General features: G+C 53.3%; 7 protein-coding genes across 7 annotated transcripts; 5 read left to right on the top strand and 2 right to left on the bottom strand.

The window, feature by feature from the left end:
- Positions 1-572: 572 nt before the first annotated feature.
- Positions 573-1592, top strand: J4E92_008546 (uncharacterized protein; the record flags this gene model as incomplete). The annotated part of the gene is made up of 1 exon (XM_051499897.1): positions 573-1592. The coding sequence occupies one exon, from the start codon at positions 573-575 to the stop codon at positions 1590-1592; it is 1020 nt and encodes a 339-aa protein (XP_051349910.1).
- A 357-nt stretch (positions 1593-1949) lies between these two features.
- Positions 1950-4367, bottom strand: J4E92_008547 (uncharacterized protein; the record flags this gene model as incomplete). The annotated part of the gene is made up of 2 exons (XM_051499898.1): positions 1950-3965; positions 4017-4367. The coding sequence occupies 2 exons, from the start codon at positions 4365-4367 to the stop codon at positions 1950-1952; spliced, it is 2367 nt and encodes a 788-aa protein (XP_051349911.1).
- A 1193-nt stretch (positions 4368-5560) lies between these two features.
- Positions 5561-6118, top strand: J4E92_008548 (uncharacterized protein; the record flags this gene model as incomplete). Its single annotated transcript, XM_051499899.1, has 3 exons — positions 5561-5694; positions 5745-5885; positions 5935-6118. 3 exons carry the CDS (start codon positions 5561-5563, stop codon positions 6116-6118), a joined length of 459 nt encoding a protein of 152 aa, XP_051349912.1.
- Positions 6119-6482: 364 nt separating this feature from the next.
- On the top strand, positions 6483-8778 carry J4E92_008549 (uncharacterized protein; the record flags this gene model as incomplete). Its single annotated transcript, XM_051499900.1, has 8 exons — positions 6483-6570; positions 6626-6713; positions 6765-6840; positions 6892-7185; positions 7236-7508; positions 7559-7970; positions 8018-8529; positions 8578-8778. The coding sequence occupies 8 exons, from the start codon at positions 6483-6485 to the stop codon at positions 8776-8778; spliced, it is 1944 nt and encodes a 647-aa protein (XP_051349913.1).
- A 276-nt stretch (positions 8779-9054) lies between these two features.
- Positions 9055-10245, top strand: J4E92_008550 (uncharacterized protein; the record flags this gene model as incomplete). Its single annotated transcript, XM_051499901.1, has 1 exon — positions 9055-10245. One exon carries the CDS (start codon positions 9055-9057, stop codon positions 10243-10245), a length of 1191 nt encoding a protein of 396 aa, XP_051349914.1.
- A 1020-nt stretch (positions 10246-11265) lies between these two features.
- On the top strand, positions 11266-13149 carry J4E92_008551 (uncharacterized protein; the record flags this gene model as incomplete). The annotated part of the gene is made up of 3 exons (XM_051499902.1): positions 11266-11385; positions 11440-12133; positions 12182-13149. The coding sequence occupies 3 exons, from the start codon at positions 11266-11268 to the stop codon at positions 13147-13149; spliced, it is 1782 nt and encodes a 593-aa protein (XP_051349915.1).
- A 325-nt stretch (positions 13150-13474) lies between these two features.
- Positions 13475-14326, bottom strand: PRF1 (peptide chain release factor 1; the record flags this gene model as incomplete). The annotated part of the gene is made up of 6 exons (XM_051499903.1): positions 13475-13588; positions 13639-13975; positions 14036-14103; positions 14151-14191; positions 14244-14254; positions 14301-14326. 6 exons carry the CDS (start codon positions 14324-14326, stop codon positions 13475-13477), a joined length of 597 nt encoding a protein of 198 aa, XP_051349916.1.
- Positions 14327-17649: the final 3323 nt, after the last annotated feature.

Raw genomic sequence — 17649 nt, forward strand, 5'->3', positions numbered from 1 at the left:
TTGCTGTCATTGCCATAGTTGTATGCAGGTGCACCTCTATCGCTGTATTTGGTTTGCTCGTTTCGTGGTCGTAACCTCCCATGTTGATTTGCACTCCAAAATAGGCCTAGCCAGTTTACGCTTCCCTTGCCTGCTGCTGCCTGATCCAGTTGCTTGCGCTGTCCGTTGTCAGCATCCCTCTTACTCGGTCCAAGTTCTGGTGTATATCTAGTCCTTGCCTTCACGGTGTTAATGTGATAGCGTCTGATCATTCAAAGCGTCCACTATCCGGTTCCCAGCACTCCGCACCAAAGGAGTAGTGGTGCAAACAACATTCACCTGGAAGTACATTGGGATAGCGGCGGCTTTCTGCTTAGACAACGCTGGTGGTAGTTCTTACCCTCATCTTTCACCTTCCTAAAATCATGGAACAAAGCTCAATCCTCGGCTTCCTCAAGAAGCCGGGGTCATCACGACCGGGTCCCTCTCGAACAGAAAACACTCGTCCCGGTGAACCTTACCAGCGTCACAACACCAATCGTCCAAAGCACAACATGTCTAACCACAACCGCGCACCTAACCGCCGACGCAATATGGCTCTCAAACAAGTCGCCGACGAGACCAAGTCGGTTCTCCCAAGTATCCTATCGAAAGTCCCGTCCAAGTTCAATGCCGAGTGGGCCACTCTCGAGACTATAAATCATCAAGATGGGTCTACTCTCCCTAAAGAACGGTGCCCGGGCATCAAGAAACCATGCATCATCGAAGTACTCAACATGGACTCGTTTGATGCAGCAATACAGCTTGAGCCCAACCATACCGTCCGTCAGCATTGTAGCATGAAGAAAACGGACGTGGATGTGGAGGACGACAAGCCTGCGATCGCTCCCAAGTCCGACATCGATGCCCCAATGCAGGACGCCACCACAGAGGACGCTCCTGGAAAACTTCAAGACCCCGAAATCGGGAAGCAAACCGGAGAAGTCACTGAGCCCATGCGAGCCCGTCCAGTTGCCGTCCTCAACCTCGCTTCTGAGCGATCACCCGGCGGCGGCTGGCAGAAAGGGGCTCTCGCTCAAGAAGAATGTCTCTGTTACCGTTCGTCGCTCTACCTCACGCTAGACGGAGAGCAATACTACCCAATCCCCGCTCTCGCCGCTATATACTCACCCAACGTTGTCATCATCCGTAACGCCATGTCCGACGGCCATGAACTGCTCGAGTCCACGCATCCCATGGATCTCCCTGCGCTTTCCGTCATCAGCGTTGCAGCCCTCCGTCAACCACCTCTGTCAGACGATGGTAGTACATTCAAGCACCTCGGCGCGAGGGCTCATACCAAGAACAACGTCCGCCTCACATTGCGCGTTGCTGCTCGACACGGACACACGAAGCTTGTGCTGGGCGCGTTGGGCTGTGGCGTGTATTCCAACCCACCAGGAGAGGTTGCCAATTGCTTTCTTGAGGTCCTACGCGAACCGGAGTTTCAGGGAGGATGGTTCGAGAAGATTGTGTTTGCCGTTCTGGACAATGTACGGGGACCGGATGGTGGCAAGGATGGAACCGGTAACTTCGGTATTTTCTATCGGACTTTGCATGGACAGGTTGTTTAATGAGTGATGGAGGAGGATAGCTTTGGATCATCAGCAACTTGTGTGCGCTTTCGTTACATGCGCATGAGTCGGAAGCAACACGCAAAGGTTATCGCTAGACCTGATGTGGATAGTTGACGGGAACGTATCCATGGAGGGCGTTGCGTGGCAACAACACGGATAACGGCAGAGCATTCACAGCGATTACAGTGTCAACATAGCATTAATCAAGTAGCAATGCATTGGCCCCATAGGGCAGATCTCTTTGAATTCTGATGACACCGGGAGAAATAGGTTGGTATCATGATGCAGGTATATGTACAAGAACGCAAAGATGCAAAGCACTCCATTACACTTCGACTGTTCAAGCTCCCACGTCTATGACTTGAAGGTTTTGCTACGTCCTGCGACTTCTTTCTGCGCCCTCGGCAGTCCCTTGGGTGCATCCGTCATACCTGAGAAGGGCGCAAAGCTCGAGTTCTTCTTTTTCTTGTCCTTTTTCTTCTTCTTCCCATCTCCGTCTTCGGCATGCAGTACTGATTTCGCGTTCGCGTAGTCAAAGGCAGGCTCGTCGCTGTGGTTGAGACCTGCGGTATGGGCAGCAGCATCGTCCTTCTTCTTTTGTTTGCGTGCCGCTTTCCTAGCGGCTTTCTCACGTACGCGGATAGCATCCGGTGTCTCTTCAGGTGCGTCTAGCATGATCTCGTCGTTGGTCATGGGATCAAGGGCCGGGGCAGTGGTCGACTCGTCTTCTACCGCGTCTCCTCGCTTTCGTTTGCGACCACCAAGATGCTTGACAACGAATGTGTCGGTTCGTTGGTCTTCGGCTGGTCTCTCTTCTTTCGGCACAAAGGTGTGCTGTGGCTTCTCTGCTTTTGGTGTAGCTTGGGCCGTTCCATTTGAATCAGCAAATACTTGGGCGGTGAGAGGTGGTAATGGTAGAGCAAGTCCGATGTCGATGGTTGGTATTTCCGGCTGTTGTGGCGCCTGGTTTGCCTTCCAAAGTTCGCCCCAAAATTCTGAAGAGGAAGCTCGGGTAGCTGGAACTGCTACAGTGCTTTGAGGCACAGAGGCCTCAACAGCTGGTGCTGCAGTCACCTCTGCTACCTTGATCGCAGCGTCTGACTCGGCCCTTTCCGCCCTCTGCATGTCGGCAATCGTCTGGAGCACGTTGTGCAGCTCCGGTCCATTGACACCCTCCTCTTTAGCCTTGGCAATGACAGCTACAAGCTCATCTGCATGCGCTCGAATGATATGCGATACGTGTTGGATTGCGTTGAAGAGCGCAACCTTGTCCGCAGGTATCATACGAGCTATGGTGAATACGGCGTGGTTGGGCATAATGAAAAGCGGGCTTTCATCTTCTTTCCGGCTGAGGTCGTCTCTCCATTTATGAACGGCGCGGAAGACAGAGAACTGTTGGGGGGTAAATTGCACAGGCGTGCGTGAGACGAGCTTGTACCAACCAGCAGTTCCAAGACCCATCTCGGTATCGTATACAGGGTGTTCGTAGCGTTGCAAGGCCGTCTCTTTCGACTTTTGAAGTACATCTTGGACCTTGTTCTTGTCTGGGTTAGAGAAGTCAGACTTCTCGACTAGCTCGTTGCGCATGTTGTCGTATATGTATAGGAGGAAGTGGGTATCAGCGCGTGCGTATTCGAAGAGTTCCTTGCTGAGCGGTCTCACGCGCCAATCTGCGAGCTGGTACTGTTTCTGGGCCGTAAACTGGACATGCCTTTCGAGTAGATATGCCAGACTGGCACCAGGGTAACCAAGGGCCCTAGCAGCATGGTACGTGTCAAAAAGACCAACGACATATAGTCCTAGGTCTCGCTGAAGCCAGACAATGTCCATGTATGCACCGTGTAGAACCTTCAGGATGCTGGGATCGGCGAACACCTCGTTCAGGCATTCGAGCTTCCGCCGCCAGGGCTTCAAAGTGTCGACTATCCAGTCCTTATCGCGTGTGCTTATCTGCATTAGTGAGACCATGCCGATGTATGAGCGGTTGTCGTGGTGTTCCAGATCGATGGCGATTTCCTTTGCAGTCTTTAGCTCGGAGAGCATCGTAGCTAATGCTTCAGGAGTATCGACCAAGGTTGCGGTGGTAGTTTCGAAGGGAGGGTACTGCTGCGGCTCGGAGTGCTCGTATACGGTCGAAGGATACTCGTAGGTTTCGATCTCGGCCTGGTATGGGTGGGGGTATTGTTCCCGTCCGCGCCTGTCCTTGAATGTCTGCAAGCATTCTTCTAGCGGGATCTTCGCATGCGGCTTGGATGTGACTAACGGGCGGAAGCCGCCAGTTTCGGTGTTGCTAGGCGCATGCTCGAACTTGAGCTGCGGCTTCGCGATGATCTTCTTGTCGGCAATGTTGGGGCGTGGTTTCACAGGTGCCTGCGGACGCGTTAGATGATGCGCCTCACTTTCCGTGTGCGCGCTCCTTACCTGCTCCGTCGCGGGACTCAAGCGCTTCACAACGCCCGTGTACTCATCGAGACTGGTGTCGGCCTTCTCAAGCAAGCTGTCGATGACATCAACAACCCCCCTCCAATTGGCGTCTATGGCTTCGACGTCGGGCAGCTTGGGACCTACAGCGTCCGAGCTCGCAGCAGCATTCTCGAGAAGCCGCTGCGCGAGATGAAGGAGGCGCGCATTCTGGGCGTCGAGCTGCGTGCCAGCGTCCGGGTTCAGCGATCGTTGGAAGGGAATGTCCGCGCCGCCTATGAGAGAGGCAGACTTGGTGGTCGACTTCAGGGCGGCCGCGATTTCTGTCTGGAGCGTCTTGAAGGAATCCATGGCGGGTTTAGTGTGCGCTCATCCTCCGAGGGGTGTTCGATGACGCGGTCTACGGTGGCGTCTCGCTTGGATGTCGTAGGTAGGGTTGGTGTGGAGAGGAAGCGCGTGTCGCAAGTGTTTAGAGAAAGAAACCTTCAATGATCTTCGCTAGCGCGCTTTCCCTATCGATAGCCGCGCGACCTTCACCAGACCCTCGGCCTCCAGTCATGCGGATCAGCGCCATTGCTCAACCACCATCTGTATTTTCACCAACATGTCCGCTTCCTTAGCACCGGAATGCAACGAAGTCAAAGAGTGAGCGTGCGCGTTGTTGGTGTTGTTGCTGCAACCCGCTGACACAGGCCAGACGCTACGATAACTGCTTCCTCAAGTGGTACAGCGAAAGTACGCAGAGCATCAACTAGGCACCAAGTACAACTACCTACGCATTCTGACAACGTGCAGAATTCTTGCGAGGCACTGCTACAACCGATGAATGTAAACCGATATTCGAGCAGTATGAGAAGTGTCTTTCGGTCAGTCACGCAGCCGGCTCGATGCTTGGCCTAGGACCTAGCTGACTTGTTACATAGCGAGCTTTGAACGAGCGAGGCATCGACAAAATGCTGAAGGAAGTGCGAGACGACAACAGGGAAAATGATGCTGAGCACATGAAGCCAGTACGGACGTTCTTCCCCGTGGCATAGACGTGAAGCTAACAACATCCAGAACCGATGATCCCTCAAACATGCTCTATCAAATTTCGTAGAAGTATAGACATATTCAGGCGCATCCACCTCATCAAGTGAGTTTGAAATCTTTGATCCCCATGCAGTGGGCATTCTGTGCAAAATCGAGGAAGAAAAGCTCATGGGCATGCAGAATTTCGCATTAGCGTCTCCATACCATACTATACCTTGCCGGAATAACCAATTGTCTTCATCCATATGTACTTTTATCATGTATAAATATTCCCGAATGTTCTCGAGGTTTACCGCATCAACAATGCACCAACATTGCTGGTCGGGCCGCTTCGTACATGTGCGCTAGGCCCCCAAATGACGACATAGTGCGAGATCCATGTATCTCGGGAATGCATCTCATCCGCTCTCCCTGCTCCACTGAGTCCACCCCGTGGTCCCACAACTTTATAAAGTCCTCTCCTTCGCTGGCTCAATTCGATGGTCAACTACCTCTCTGTCCCTGAATCAAGCATGGCTACCAAAGTTGGTCTCGGCGTCCCAATGCCGCTCCTCGCTCCTGCGACTGCTACATGGGCTTTCCCATTCGCGGCTTACTACCTTTTCCTCCAAAATCGCATTGTCTACCACCGTATCACCTCGAAAACGTAGGATAAGCTGCTCATTCGTAACAACCCTTCACTAACGTTGACGACAGCTTCATGGGTGACAAATCGGACGAGTCGAAAGGCACCACTGATCCACTCTACGTTGCCTCACGCGCGCAGCTAAACTTCACTGAGAACGTGCCCCTCGTCCTTGGTATCGCACTTCTCGCTGAGCTCAACGGAGCCAACAGGTAATCTCACCAGACCAGGACCACAGAACCCACCTAATTCGTTCATCAGGTCCTACATAAACTACGCACTTGGAGCTCTGTTTGCATTCCGTGTCAGTCACGCTGAGCTTGGCTTGATGATCAACGAAGCCAAGGGGCCCGGAAGAATTGTTGGTTTCTACGGCACCCAGGCTGTACTGGCAGGCATTGCTGGATACGCGACGTATCTGATCACGGATTACTGGATGATTTGAGCAAAAAGACGTGCATGTAGCGGAATAGTCGTCCTTCAGGGTTGGCAAAAACAGACGATGGAAATAGACACTACAAATGAAGTTTTGTGTCTAGTGAAACCCATTGACCATGCATGTGCGTACATAGGTCGACATAGAGACTCGAGGAAACATGTGAAATGAGGCGCATTACGTAGCAGCTGCGGTGGCGCCAAGGCATGCGAAGTAGGCGGACAGCTGCCGCGATCCCAATCCCCACCAATTCTTAAGAACATAGGTTACAGATACAACCAGCCTCGACGGACGCGTCCCTACCCTCTCGAACCTCGGAATCGTCCTCCTCTCCTAGCCTAGAGCCTCAGCAACCAAATCCTCCGGCGGCGCAATGGAGGCAGCGTCTGCGCGCATGGCCGCCCGGGATCGTTACGGCGCATTCGGAGAGGCACCCAGTTCACCACTGCAGCGCTACATACGTATGCACAACGTAGCCACGCCCGTGCAAGGCAGAACTGACCTGGCAAAAAATAGTACAAGCTTGCGATCCGCAAAACTTTGAGCCTAATCTGGCCCTGAACCTCGAGATCTCCGACCTGATTAACAGCAAGAAAGGCTCCGCGTAAGATCAGGCCACGCTACCACTACCGGCAGCAGACTAACTGCGTCTCAGGCCCCGGGAAGCAGCTGTTACCATCGTACACTATGTCAACCACCGCAACCAGAACGTGGCACTCCTCGCGCTCAATGTACGCCCACGCTGCCCCGCCTCAGACACCATATAGCTCACCACAAGATAGCTCCTAGACATCTGCGTCAAGAACTGCGGCTACCCATTCCACCTTCAGATCAGCACAAAGGAATTCCTCAATGAGCTCGTCCGCCGATTCCCCGAACGTCCACCTGTGCACTCGACGCGTGTGCAGAACAAGATCCTCGAGCTGATAGAAGAATGGCGGCAGACGATATGTCAGACATCGCGGTACAAGGACGACCTAGGCTTCATAAGGGATATGCACAGACTGCTGAGTTACAAGGGCTACATCTTTCCCGAAGTGCGCAAGGAAGATGCCGCCGTCTTAAACCCTAGCGATGTACGTACCCGCAATCCTGCCGGTCGAAGCATATGGCTGACAAAGCGCAGAATCTCCGATCAGCAGAAGAAATGGCCGAAGAAGAGCGAGAGGCACAGTCCGCGAAGCTTCAGGAGTTGATTCGTCGTGGTGGACCCGCGGATCTGCAAGAAGCGAACAAGCTCATGAAAGTCATGGCCGGATACGATACCAGGAACAAAACGGATTGGCGCGCAAAGGCTGCCGAAGAAGTAGGAAGAATACAGCAAAAGGCAAAGATACTCGAGGAGATGTTACAGGGCTACAAGCCGGGCGATCAGATCAAAGAGGGCGACGTCTTTGAGGTATGCCAAGTGAGGTAGTAGGCAAGCGACATTGGCTGACCAGATGACAGGAACTTGCCAACGCTCTCCAAAACGCGCAGCCGAAGATCCAGAAGATGTGCGAAGAGGACTCCGAAGACCACGAAGCTGTAGCGAAGCTCTTCGAAATCAACGATAGCATACACCGGACAATAGAGAGATACAAGCTTTTTAAGAAAGGCGACATCGAGGCGGCGAATAACATTCCTCAAGGTACACTTGGTCGCAGTGGTGCTGGTGTATCACAGGGTCCCAACAACACGTTGAACCTGATTGATTTCGGCGACCCAGAGCCCGCGCCTCAGACAGCAGGATCGTCGCAGACTTCCCAACAGCCAGCTGCGGCAGGCAATGCTCTCGAGGACGATTTGCTGGGCTTGTCTCTAAGCGGAGATACATATGGACAATCAGGCAGCATATCTTTGGGAGGCTCAAACGGCTCAGGTCAGTCATGTTATCACAATGAGTATCCGTCTACTAACGCTCACTAGTTTTGGGCATGTCTGGTATGGCTGTGCCACAATCGCAAAAGGCATCCAACCAAGCTATCACCGATCTCTTCACAGCAGCGCCAAAGCCTACGCAATCCCCAATCACGTCCCCTCCTCAATCTGCATTCTCTCCTCCCCCAGTGCAACCAGCTAGGACACCTGATCCTTTTGCGGCCCTAACTTCTACACCACGGCAAGGATCGCCTTTCCAATACCAACAGTCCATCAAACCACCACAACCTGCATCCGGTGCTGTCGACCTGTTAGGAGGCGGGGTGTCTGCACCGACGACTAACCTGGCACAAACCAGTGCTGCGAACGATGACGATGAGTGGGACTTTGCCTCATCTGTACCTGATACGTCCAAGGAGATCTCCGTTACCAACACGAGTATCAATGTCCTCTTCAACGTTTCGAGAGAATCGGACACCACGCTGCTGATTCAATCGCGGGTGTCGAATAATACACCACTTCCAATCTCCGGTTTGACCTTTCTGTTGGCGGCGTCTAAGGTAAGTTTTATAGCTACGAATGCAGGGTTATGAGTTAACAACCGCTAGGGCGCGCAACTACAGCTGGAGCCACAATCTGGTGTCAACCTTGGACCGAACCAAAAGTTTGGCATTACTCAGAACATCCGAGTAACTAACGTGCAAAGAGGGTCAGGGACCAGTGTCAAGATGAGGTGGAAGGCTGCGTATTCTCTTGGTGGACAGCAGAAGAACGAAATGGGGGAGATTTCGAGCCTTGGTGTTTCATAGCTTTCGCGACACAGCTGCCAGATCCACGAACTCGTAAAGCACAAATGAAGTACTTGCCGCGATCTGCACAATGAGTTCCATGCAGCGATACTTTATGGGCTAAGTGACGCGATCCACCTTTGGCGCGTAACTGATCAAACAACGTCATTGCACTAGCGCGCCTTATCGATTACGATGTTCAAATGTTATTCCACTCACTCTTGCCCCGCCACTCTGCAACTCACTCAGCCCCAAACCGCAAAACACCTTTATTTCAAGACCTACCAGCAAGTCACCATGGTCCGCCACAAGAAAGACTTCAAGGGCAACAACAAATTTCGAAACCCGGCGAAAGCACGCGCGCCTCCTCGCCCCCGCCGCGCATCAGATGCAGAAGAAGATGAGAACGACGGCGCCAACCCGAGACCTGCGAAGCCCGAGTTCAAAGCCGCATGCTGGGACCTCGGACACTGCGATGCGAAACGCTGCTCTGGCAAGAGGCTCATGCGCCTGGGCATGATGCGCGAGCTTCACGTAGGGCAGAAGTTTGCTGGTGTAGTGGTCAGTCCGAAGGCGAAGAAGATACTGAGTCGCGAAGACAAGGATCTGATGGAGCAATACGGCGCTGCGGTCGTAGAAGCCAGCTGGAAGAGGATAGACGAAGTCCCATTTGGCAGGATAGGTGGCAAATGCGAACGCCTACTTCCGTACCTCGTCGCCGCGAATCCAACAAACTACGGTCGTCCTTGGCGATTGAACTGTGTCGAAGCTCTGGCGGCTTGTTACTATATCACTGGACACCCTGAATGGGCCGAGTCGATCCTCTCGACTTTCTCCTATGGTCAAGCGTTCTTGGACATCAATGCCGCACTGCTCAAGCGTTACATGGCGTGTGAAAACGAAGAACAAATCAAGAAGGCTGAGGAAGTCTGGCTAGAGAAAATAGAACGCGAATACAACACGAGTCGCACAGAGAAAGAGGATGGCGTGGAAGAGGATGTCTGGGCGGGTGGAAACATGAATCGGCGGGTTATCGACGAATCAGATGAGGATGAGGATGAGGACGAAGATGATGATGGAGAGGAAGAAGACGAGGTTGACCCGCGAAACCCGTATAACATTCCAGAATCTTCAGACGATGAAGAGGAGATGGCTGAGCTAAGGCGCCGTGTCTTGGCATCGAAGCCCTTTACCAACCCTGCACCAAAGGATGATGAAGATGAAGGCGAGGGCGACAAGAAGGTACCCGAACGCATACCTCAAACGGAACCTGCACCGGAGAATGCCAAAGCCGAAGTGGAGGACGACAGCGAGCCCGCGGAAGGCGATGCAGATGATGATGAATTCGATAGCTTCATGGCAGCGCAACCTACCACGGACCGGACAGGCATAAGCAGCAAGCAGAGATCAAAGGCCATGGATGGTAAGTACAAGGCCACCTTCTCGAGTGGCAGTGTAAAGGCACCCAGTGGACGCGGCTACCAATAGTTCTCAGCCTCGTAGCTTCTACTATAGTAAGAAATGTGAACAATTCTGTCGGATTGGGAAACTGCTGCAAACGTTTACCTAACCGGTTATCGTTAGGTTATCGTTCTGGGACTAGTTCGAGCCTAGGCAGCCGAGGGCGATCGTTTCGTGCGACAAATTGCATTCGCGAAACACCACTCCAAACATCGTCGTTTGACGATGCGATGCGCGAGCGATAAACTTTGGACGTAATTACTCATAGTATTCTTCAAGCCTCACGAACGGTCGTTTGCGACTAGCCCCGCGGTTTGAAGCTGCATCGATAACACTGTGGCGGCACTTGCACCGGCTGCTGCAGGCAGCGCAGCGAAAGAGACGAAAACCAACAGTTCTCTCGACGCCATTGATTTTATACCGACTTGTGAGCATCGCATTGATTCCTCTCGTTGTTGTCACATGAATACAAATGTCCATATTAGTCTCACTACCCGAGCACCGTATCGCCACCAGTCGAGTTGTCTCGCAAGTCACTAGGGCTAAGCTTTCCGGCAAATCCGTCCCAGATGCGCAAACTAAACGTCCTGCCTGACGTTTGAAACCAGATTCGAAAAGAAGCATTGCCGTCAGTCGAGCAATCTCTTGGCCGACACCATACCTGTAAGGACACAGGTCTCGTCAAGTGACACGGGCGTATCAAGAAGCCATAGCAAGTTTTGTGTGGGCCTCCTCAGTCCGAAGGGGTTCAGAATGCCTGAAGGCTATGTTACTTCACACTCCGGAACATCTTGCCATCAATTCTTGGAGCACGACACGAAACCCCATTGACCGGATCGGGATACGCCGGACCAAAAGCCGAAGTCATGGTACGAGACGCGAAGTTCATAATAAGCTGCTGTGCCACAATTGACTGTTCGAGTACCTTTCTGCTGCAGCAAGTCTGGTCAGTTGCTCCGCCATTCTCTCGCTCTTCTTTTAGTAATCTCTCTTTCCATCTTATTACTTAATACTTTCCAAGCCCAGGTGGCTTTTGTTACTACAATCATGACGTCCGGCACTGTCTCTTCCATTGTTCTTCTCTTCTTGAGCTGTACACAGGTGTTCGCTCAAACGGGACAAACGCAACAAGTGTCCTACAACCAAGTCCTTAATCTCAATGGCGACGTAAGTAATCCATATTTGCGGATAGCCCCAATGGCATCAGACTAATGGACGTAGATGAAACTCAACTCATTCCAATTCCCCGACCGCTCCAGGGTCGAGACGTTCTCCCAGAAACAGCAACAGATAATCGTTAATCAACAAACACCCGCCATCCCCGCCAACCAGGTCACAGGAACGACTGGTCAGTCTTTCGTCGCTGTCTCACCGCAATCCATGATCATCAGCACAAATGGCGCTACCGATCTAGTTGGTGGCCAGATCGAGATGGCCATGACCATGCAGAACTTGCAGGGCGCTGCGGTGCAGCCGGACAACACCTACGTGGCTATGCTGTCGCCCGACCGTCAATCCTGGATGATTCAGGAGACTATGAGGAGTGTCAACACCACTGACATGACGGTCCGCATGGTCAAGCGTACTCAGATGGACGGTGAATATATGGTCGTTGGCCGCCAGACTGTTGAAACCAACACTCTGGTCACTCCTTTCGGTAGTGACGGCAGCACCTCAGTTGCAATCCAGGGTACCGGTCTGCAAGAGAACGAGTTCCAGGATGGCTTCAGGATGTCTACCCGTGCTACTCAGCCCATGACCATGAACGTCGATGTCAAAGATGGTGTTGACTCTGGTATGCTTGCTGCTCTTCAGGGACAGGCCCCAGTCAACGACTACCGTTACTCGGTCACAACCAACCTGGCTGCCGTCACTCCGGATCTGAACCAGCAAGTCACTGTCATTCAGATGCCCCGTAAGTCATTGTTCCTTTCATTCGCATCTGAGGCTAACAGAGATATAGTCAACCCTGTCCGTATCCAGAAGATGATGCAAGCCATGGGAGTCCCCCCTACTGGCCAGGTCGCTGTCGCCGTTGCCCAGCGCGGTGTTCTCCAGAACCCCGGAGGTGCAACAGGGAACCTCGGTGGAGCCGCTGGTGTAGCCGCTACCCAACGTCGTGGTCTCAGCCGCGACGAGTTCAGACAGGAGGTCGCCCGCCAGATCCAACAAGGCACACCGCAGACCGTACCGCAGGGCACACAGCAGGGCACACCTACCAACGGCAACAACCCTGTCGCAGCTCAGCTTCTTCTTGCGCCGACCTTCACCCCAATCCAGGCCAATGCCGTTCTCGACCAAACCAACATGCGCATTGCCGTTCCCGTCCGCCAAGTTGATGGAGAGTACATCCTTACGATGCAGATGATGGGCGGTGCGCAAGCCGCTCAGCCCGCCCAAGCCCCTCAAGCTGCCGCGCCTCAGCCCGCCGCTGCAGAGGGACAGACGCCCACTGCTGCAGAGCCTGCTACATCTTCTAGTCTGACGCCTGCCGGTGAGGCCCCCGCAGCCGCTGCTAGCCCAACCGAGCTCAAGCCTACACCTGAGGCCGAGAAGCCAACAGCCGAAGGCGCAAAGCCAGCTACTGAAGGAGCAAAGCCGTCCACTGAGGGTGAGAAGAAGCCATCGACCGAAGGTGAGAAGCCAGCCCTTGAAGGCTCCGCCTCAAACAGCACCTTGACCGCCAAACCGGAGCGCCGTGCGGAGACCAAAGCCTCCAGCACTGACAAATACGGTGATGTCAAGGCCCCCAAGGGTATGATCATTATGACCATGAAGGAGGTTGACAGCATGGTTGCCGCCGTTACTTGGGGTGGCCAGGTCGCCATTACCAAGATGATGAACGAGTACGTCAAGGAGCAGACTGGCAAAGGCATGGCACCTATGAATGCTACTGAGACTGCGGCGGGTGGTGTCAAGATTACCCTCTGAGCTGGATCGATGTATGGATACGCGGTAATGCATGGGTAATGGTGGCTGTGTTCCCATGTCGAAGAGGGAAGATGGTTGTTAATAGTATCGTTAGTTGGGGCTTGATGTCCTGTCTTCCGCATGGTCGGAAGGTTTATTAGTTGTACATAAAATTGACGAACAAAAAGCGTGCCTTCACGTTCTGCACGCATCTGGCTCGAAGCTGTTCATGAAGATTCTCATTGTCGCCATGGCCTTGTGTAACTGGCTTCTACATTTCGTCGCATGCGCCGCTCGGCTACATGAGCTCCCTTTCTGTGCAGTGAGAGAAGAGAGACTCTAACCCTCACTCTTTCGACGATGCACCCTTCTTCTCTTCTGTCGACTCGCCTCCCTCCCTCTCTTTCCTCCGTTGTGCAACATCCCAGTTGTAAACCCGCGCGAAGGCGACCTCGAGTGTCTGTAATTGTGTCAGCTGCATACTCTCCAGACCACTTGGAGAATACGTACTGTGATCTGTTCACGTAGAAAGTCCAAGTCCTCCTCACAAGTGCCCAGACTCTGTTTCGCGGTCGACAGTTTCGATTGCAACAGCTCTTCGGCTTCGGGTATGGAGTATGAGAGCATAACGTTGGCGCCGAGCCACAGGTAGACTTCGTCGGTAGGGGGAACTTCAGCTTTGGCGTAGAGTGTGTCGTTGAGTTCGAAGGTGGTCTCGAGAGGCTCTGCGTCGTCTTTCCGCGACTTCAGGAAGCGCACTGTCTCGAGTGTCTTTTGGATGTCGGGGATCTTGTCCTTGAGACCTGCGGCTCGCCGTTGGGTGTTTTGCTGCATGAATTGGTACTTTCTGGGGCGGCGTATTAGGTATCGCTATCTATAAGGAGGTGTCTGGCTGGGTTGGGCGTACGAGATCATCTCTTTGAAGTTGTTGATGGTCTTCTCCACATCTGCGCGGTCGGTGACATAGTCCTCAACCTGCTGATGTTAGATCCACGCATCCCAAAGGCGGAGGGACTTCGAACCCGGTCTATGAAGGGCGCAACGGGTATACCGCGAGGGTTCGCTGGGAGGCTGTCAGAGATGTGTGAGCGTATCGGCGAAGTTGGGAGGCATACTTTCGGGACCACTACCAGATGATTAGCTATAGTTTGAAGAGTTGCTGCAGTACTCACCTCCCACCTTTGGCTACATCAGCCATTGCGAATTGAAATTATATGCGTCAGCGTCGTTCGCGTTGCTCGCGTTCAAGGTTTCGCGTCTCGGAGAAAATGCCCCGCTATGCCCGCGTTCCTTGGCGGGACAGCTGCCCCCTCCGCCCCTCCGCCCCTTGAGACCCCAAATCCCTCCGCCCCGCCCCAGCGTTCTTCACATCTCGCCCGTCGCCCGACCTGGCTAGCCGGCTTATGCAAGCATACCGGCCGATCTGGCTAATAATATATGATCTCACCACCTAGCATCGCTTGCATGCCACGCCCCTGCCGTACGCCTGGTACACTACTGAACGCTACACGGGTAGCACCTCGTTATCATCAGCATCAGGATTACGAAAAGACTCCATTCTCCTGGGATTCGATGGGAGAGCACGGATCCCCCTATCCGCAGCTAGCCGCCACGATAATGAGGTCGTTGTACATACAGCACGGCAGCTCGACGGCCTCGGGTTCGGTCATAATCAAGCCAACTGCCACATCTGTGGCTGGAGCTCATGCAGTACGTACCTCATCCACTGGTATCCCATGCCTCTATCGCATACACGGATAGCAAAAGGTCTAGCGCAACGGGCGGCCATACTTTCTGCCCTATGGAGACAGCAATCCGCAGCCCTGGTCGTCTCATCGAGGACTATCGAAAACTACTGCAAGGCTAACATCATGTAAGATGCGACCATCGATGCCTGTGAACTATTCAGCCAGGCAAAACCGAACCAATCGCTCCCCGTCCCGCCAACTCCTCGTCGCGCCATAAGGCTGTCGTATCGTTACAAGCCACAAACTTAATCATCGTAAAGAAAATATGGGCTGTATTACGCTCAAGGCTGCGACCAGCGGTTGCAGCCGCCACTGTTGAGTGCGCTTCAGGAATAGCTGCTTACGGCCTTGCAGATGCGCGTTCGGACCTCCTCACTATTCTCCGAGCATATCATTCTGGCGTATCCTCGCCGACCAAGCGTTTCTGCCAGCGCATTGGACCATTGCCCGTATCCTCGATGCATGCCTCCGAGTCGAATCCATTGGTCAGCGAATACTGCTACACTGTACACTGGCTAACCATTGCTTTCTTTCGTCCCGAGCTGAATACGGATTGAACAACGCAAATCCGTTCAGGACACACGGCCTAGTAGCGTTCGGGTCTTCGCAGCATGAGATCTAGTCCTGTCTCGTTAAGGCCAAGGATAGCACTTATGCTTCATGCATCAGGGTCACATCCTAGAAGTGATTATAGATCGGCAGACATGTTTCGATCGTCCGCTTCTGGAAAGCTACTCTGCATCAGAGAAGGAATTCGATATTGATCATCGTGGTGATCATCATCATTCAGCCCGCGGCGCATGCGGCGATGCAGCTGTCAGACCGGTTCTCGGGACTGCAGGTCGGATTGGCTCTGATCGACATTCCTGCTCTGGGCGTGTCTTGACTTCATGTACCCACGTCACTCTTGGTACCGTTGCAAAAGAACATCTGCAGTGAGATGGCTGAGTAGCTGGTCAGCGAGGCGCCCTGCACATTACTGTGATGGCATGACGTGGCGGGCGCTCGCTTGCCAGCTGAGGAACGCGGGAGCGATGTGACAGCCAACTTTCCACTTGAAGCTTGACTCAGTGGCAGGGCTCAGGTAGCCCCGTAATGAATAACGTACGGTGAGATGCGGAAATCCTGCTGCCCCGCGATAGCGAACTTGAGCGCTTCCGGGGTTATACCCAGCCTGCTTGCGGAGTTTGGAGAGTGGCAGGCGCCCGGCAACTTCGCTCCAGATACCATGTTTCCGGAAATGCACCTTGGACGCTGTGCGACGCGTGAGATCAGGGTTTATGACTGCATACATTTACTTGTGATAACAGTGTTGCAGTCACGTGAACCGGAACAGCTGAGTAGATGCTTGGCTGTTTGCGGGCAACGGGAATCGGAAGAAGGGACCACTGAAATGTTCCCAATCCGTCGCACAGCACGGTTCAGTATGCCGAGAATTAACCTGTTCTGCTCAGCTTGAAGTACATCCCCACCACAAACCTCCAAGCGAAGACGGAGGGGTGCGCCGCATCCATTGAGAACAATGCGTAGGTCACCATGTGCGAAGCACGCATTTATCGGACGTCATCCACTTTGCACCGCGGCGATGCACGAAGGGTTAGCAACTCGCTAGCTTCTCGATCCGAGATGTGTAATGCGGTAGCCTATAGTGGTCCAAGTATGGAACTGCAGTTCGCGACTTTCCCGTTTCGGTACCGGGCCGAAAGAACGCTGAACAACAACATAGGCATCATCAAGCTCAGTATCTTTTGCGAACCCATATTGCATCTCAATTTATGCAGGGCGCCACGAACCAGGCCCCTGATGCAGAGTCGCCAACCAAACCACCGGCCAGTCATTCAGAGCCTCGCACGTCGGTCCCGAACTTCTTCATATCCAAAAACCATGTGCAGTAGTACTATAGGAACGCCCGCTATACGATGGCTGATCGTCCGGAGATGCAAAGACATGTTTGCAACCGCCCAACGGCGTTCCCGTCGGACCGCTGTTGCATTGCGCATGGGAAGAGACCCTTCACTGCGGACTGGGGCCATCTGGATCGTGCTAGACAAAGCTTAATCTATCTCGCATGAGCGGTTGTGTGGTTGACGGGATAACGGGTAGGTTATCGACATGTGCGATTTGAGGATCGAACATGCACGGATTTATCCGCGAGTCGGGTGGTTCGTTGTACCTGCAGCCACCTGGGTAAATAGATCAGAACACCCTTGGTCCCGGCGGAGAGAACTGTCAAAGGCGTGGCAAGACATGGATGTGGGTTGTTGGTGGGATCTGGGGTGGTTTCACGTCTACGCGGGTCTACGATCATGTACAGGGTTGATTCGGAGATGGCGCTGTCATGCAAGCAAGTAACTGGAGGTATTACATGTCGATTACATATAGGGTCGTGGGGGTGATATTTGGAATCCCAACAAATGCAGAGACCATGAGCCTGGGCTTGAGGCTCTTCATGAGACCATGGTTGTCGGACTGTGGAGCCGGAGGCAGTTCTCAGGGGTCAATGTCTTGACTGGGTGGCCGAATCTTGGGGCTATGATCAAGTCACCTATGCGAGAGCAAAGAAGGCAGAGTGTGGAAGTAGCACTGAGGAAGCAGGACAAGGCGAGCAAAGCAGCACTGCCATGGGGGTGAGGCGAGGCTGAGGGTCATGAAGGGCAGACGAGGCAATATCACGATGCAATGAAGACCAGATGTTATGAACAAACCCTTGCCATTATGGGTAAACCAAGCATTAAGTACAGTGTAAAATCATAACGTGCGTGAACATGAGAAA

Source organism: Alternaria infectoria, assembly GCF_024043175.1.
Source record: "Alternaria infectoria strain BMP 0036 chromosome Unknown scaffold_17, whole genome shotgun sequence".
NCBI lineage: Eukaryota > Fungi > Ascomycota > Dothideomycetes > Pleosporales > Pleosporaceae > Alternaria > Alternaria infectoria.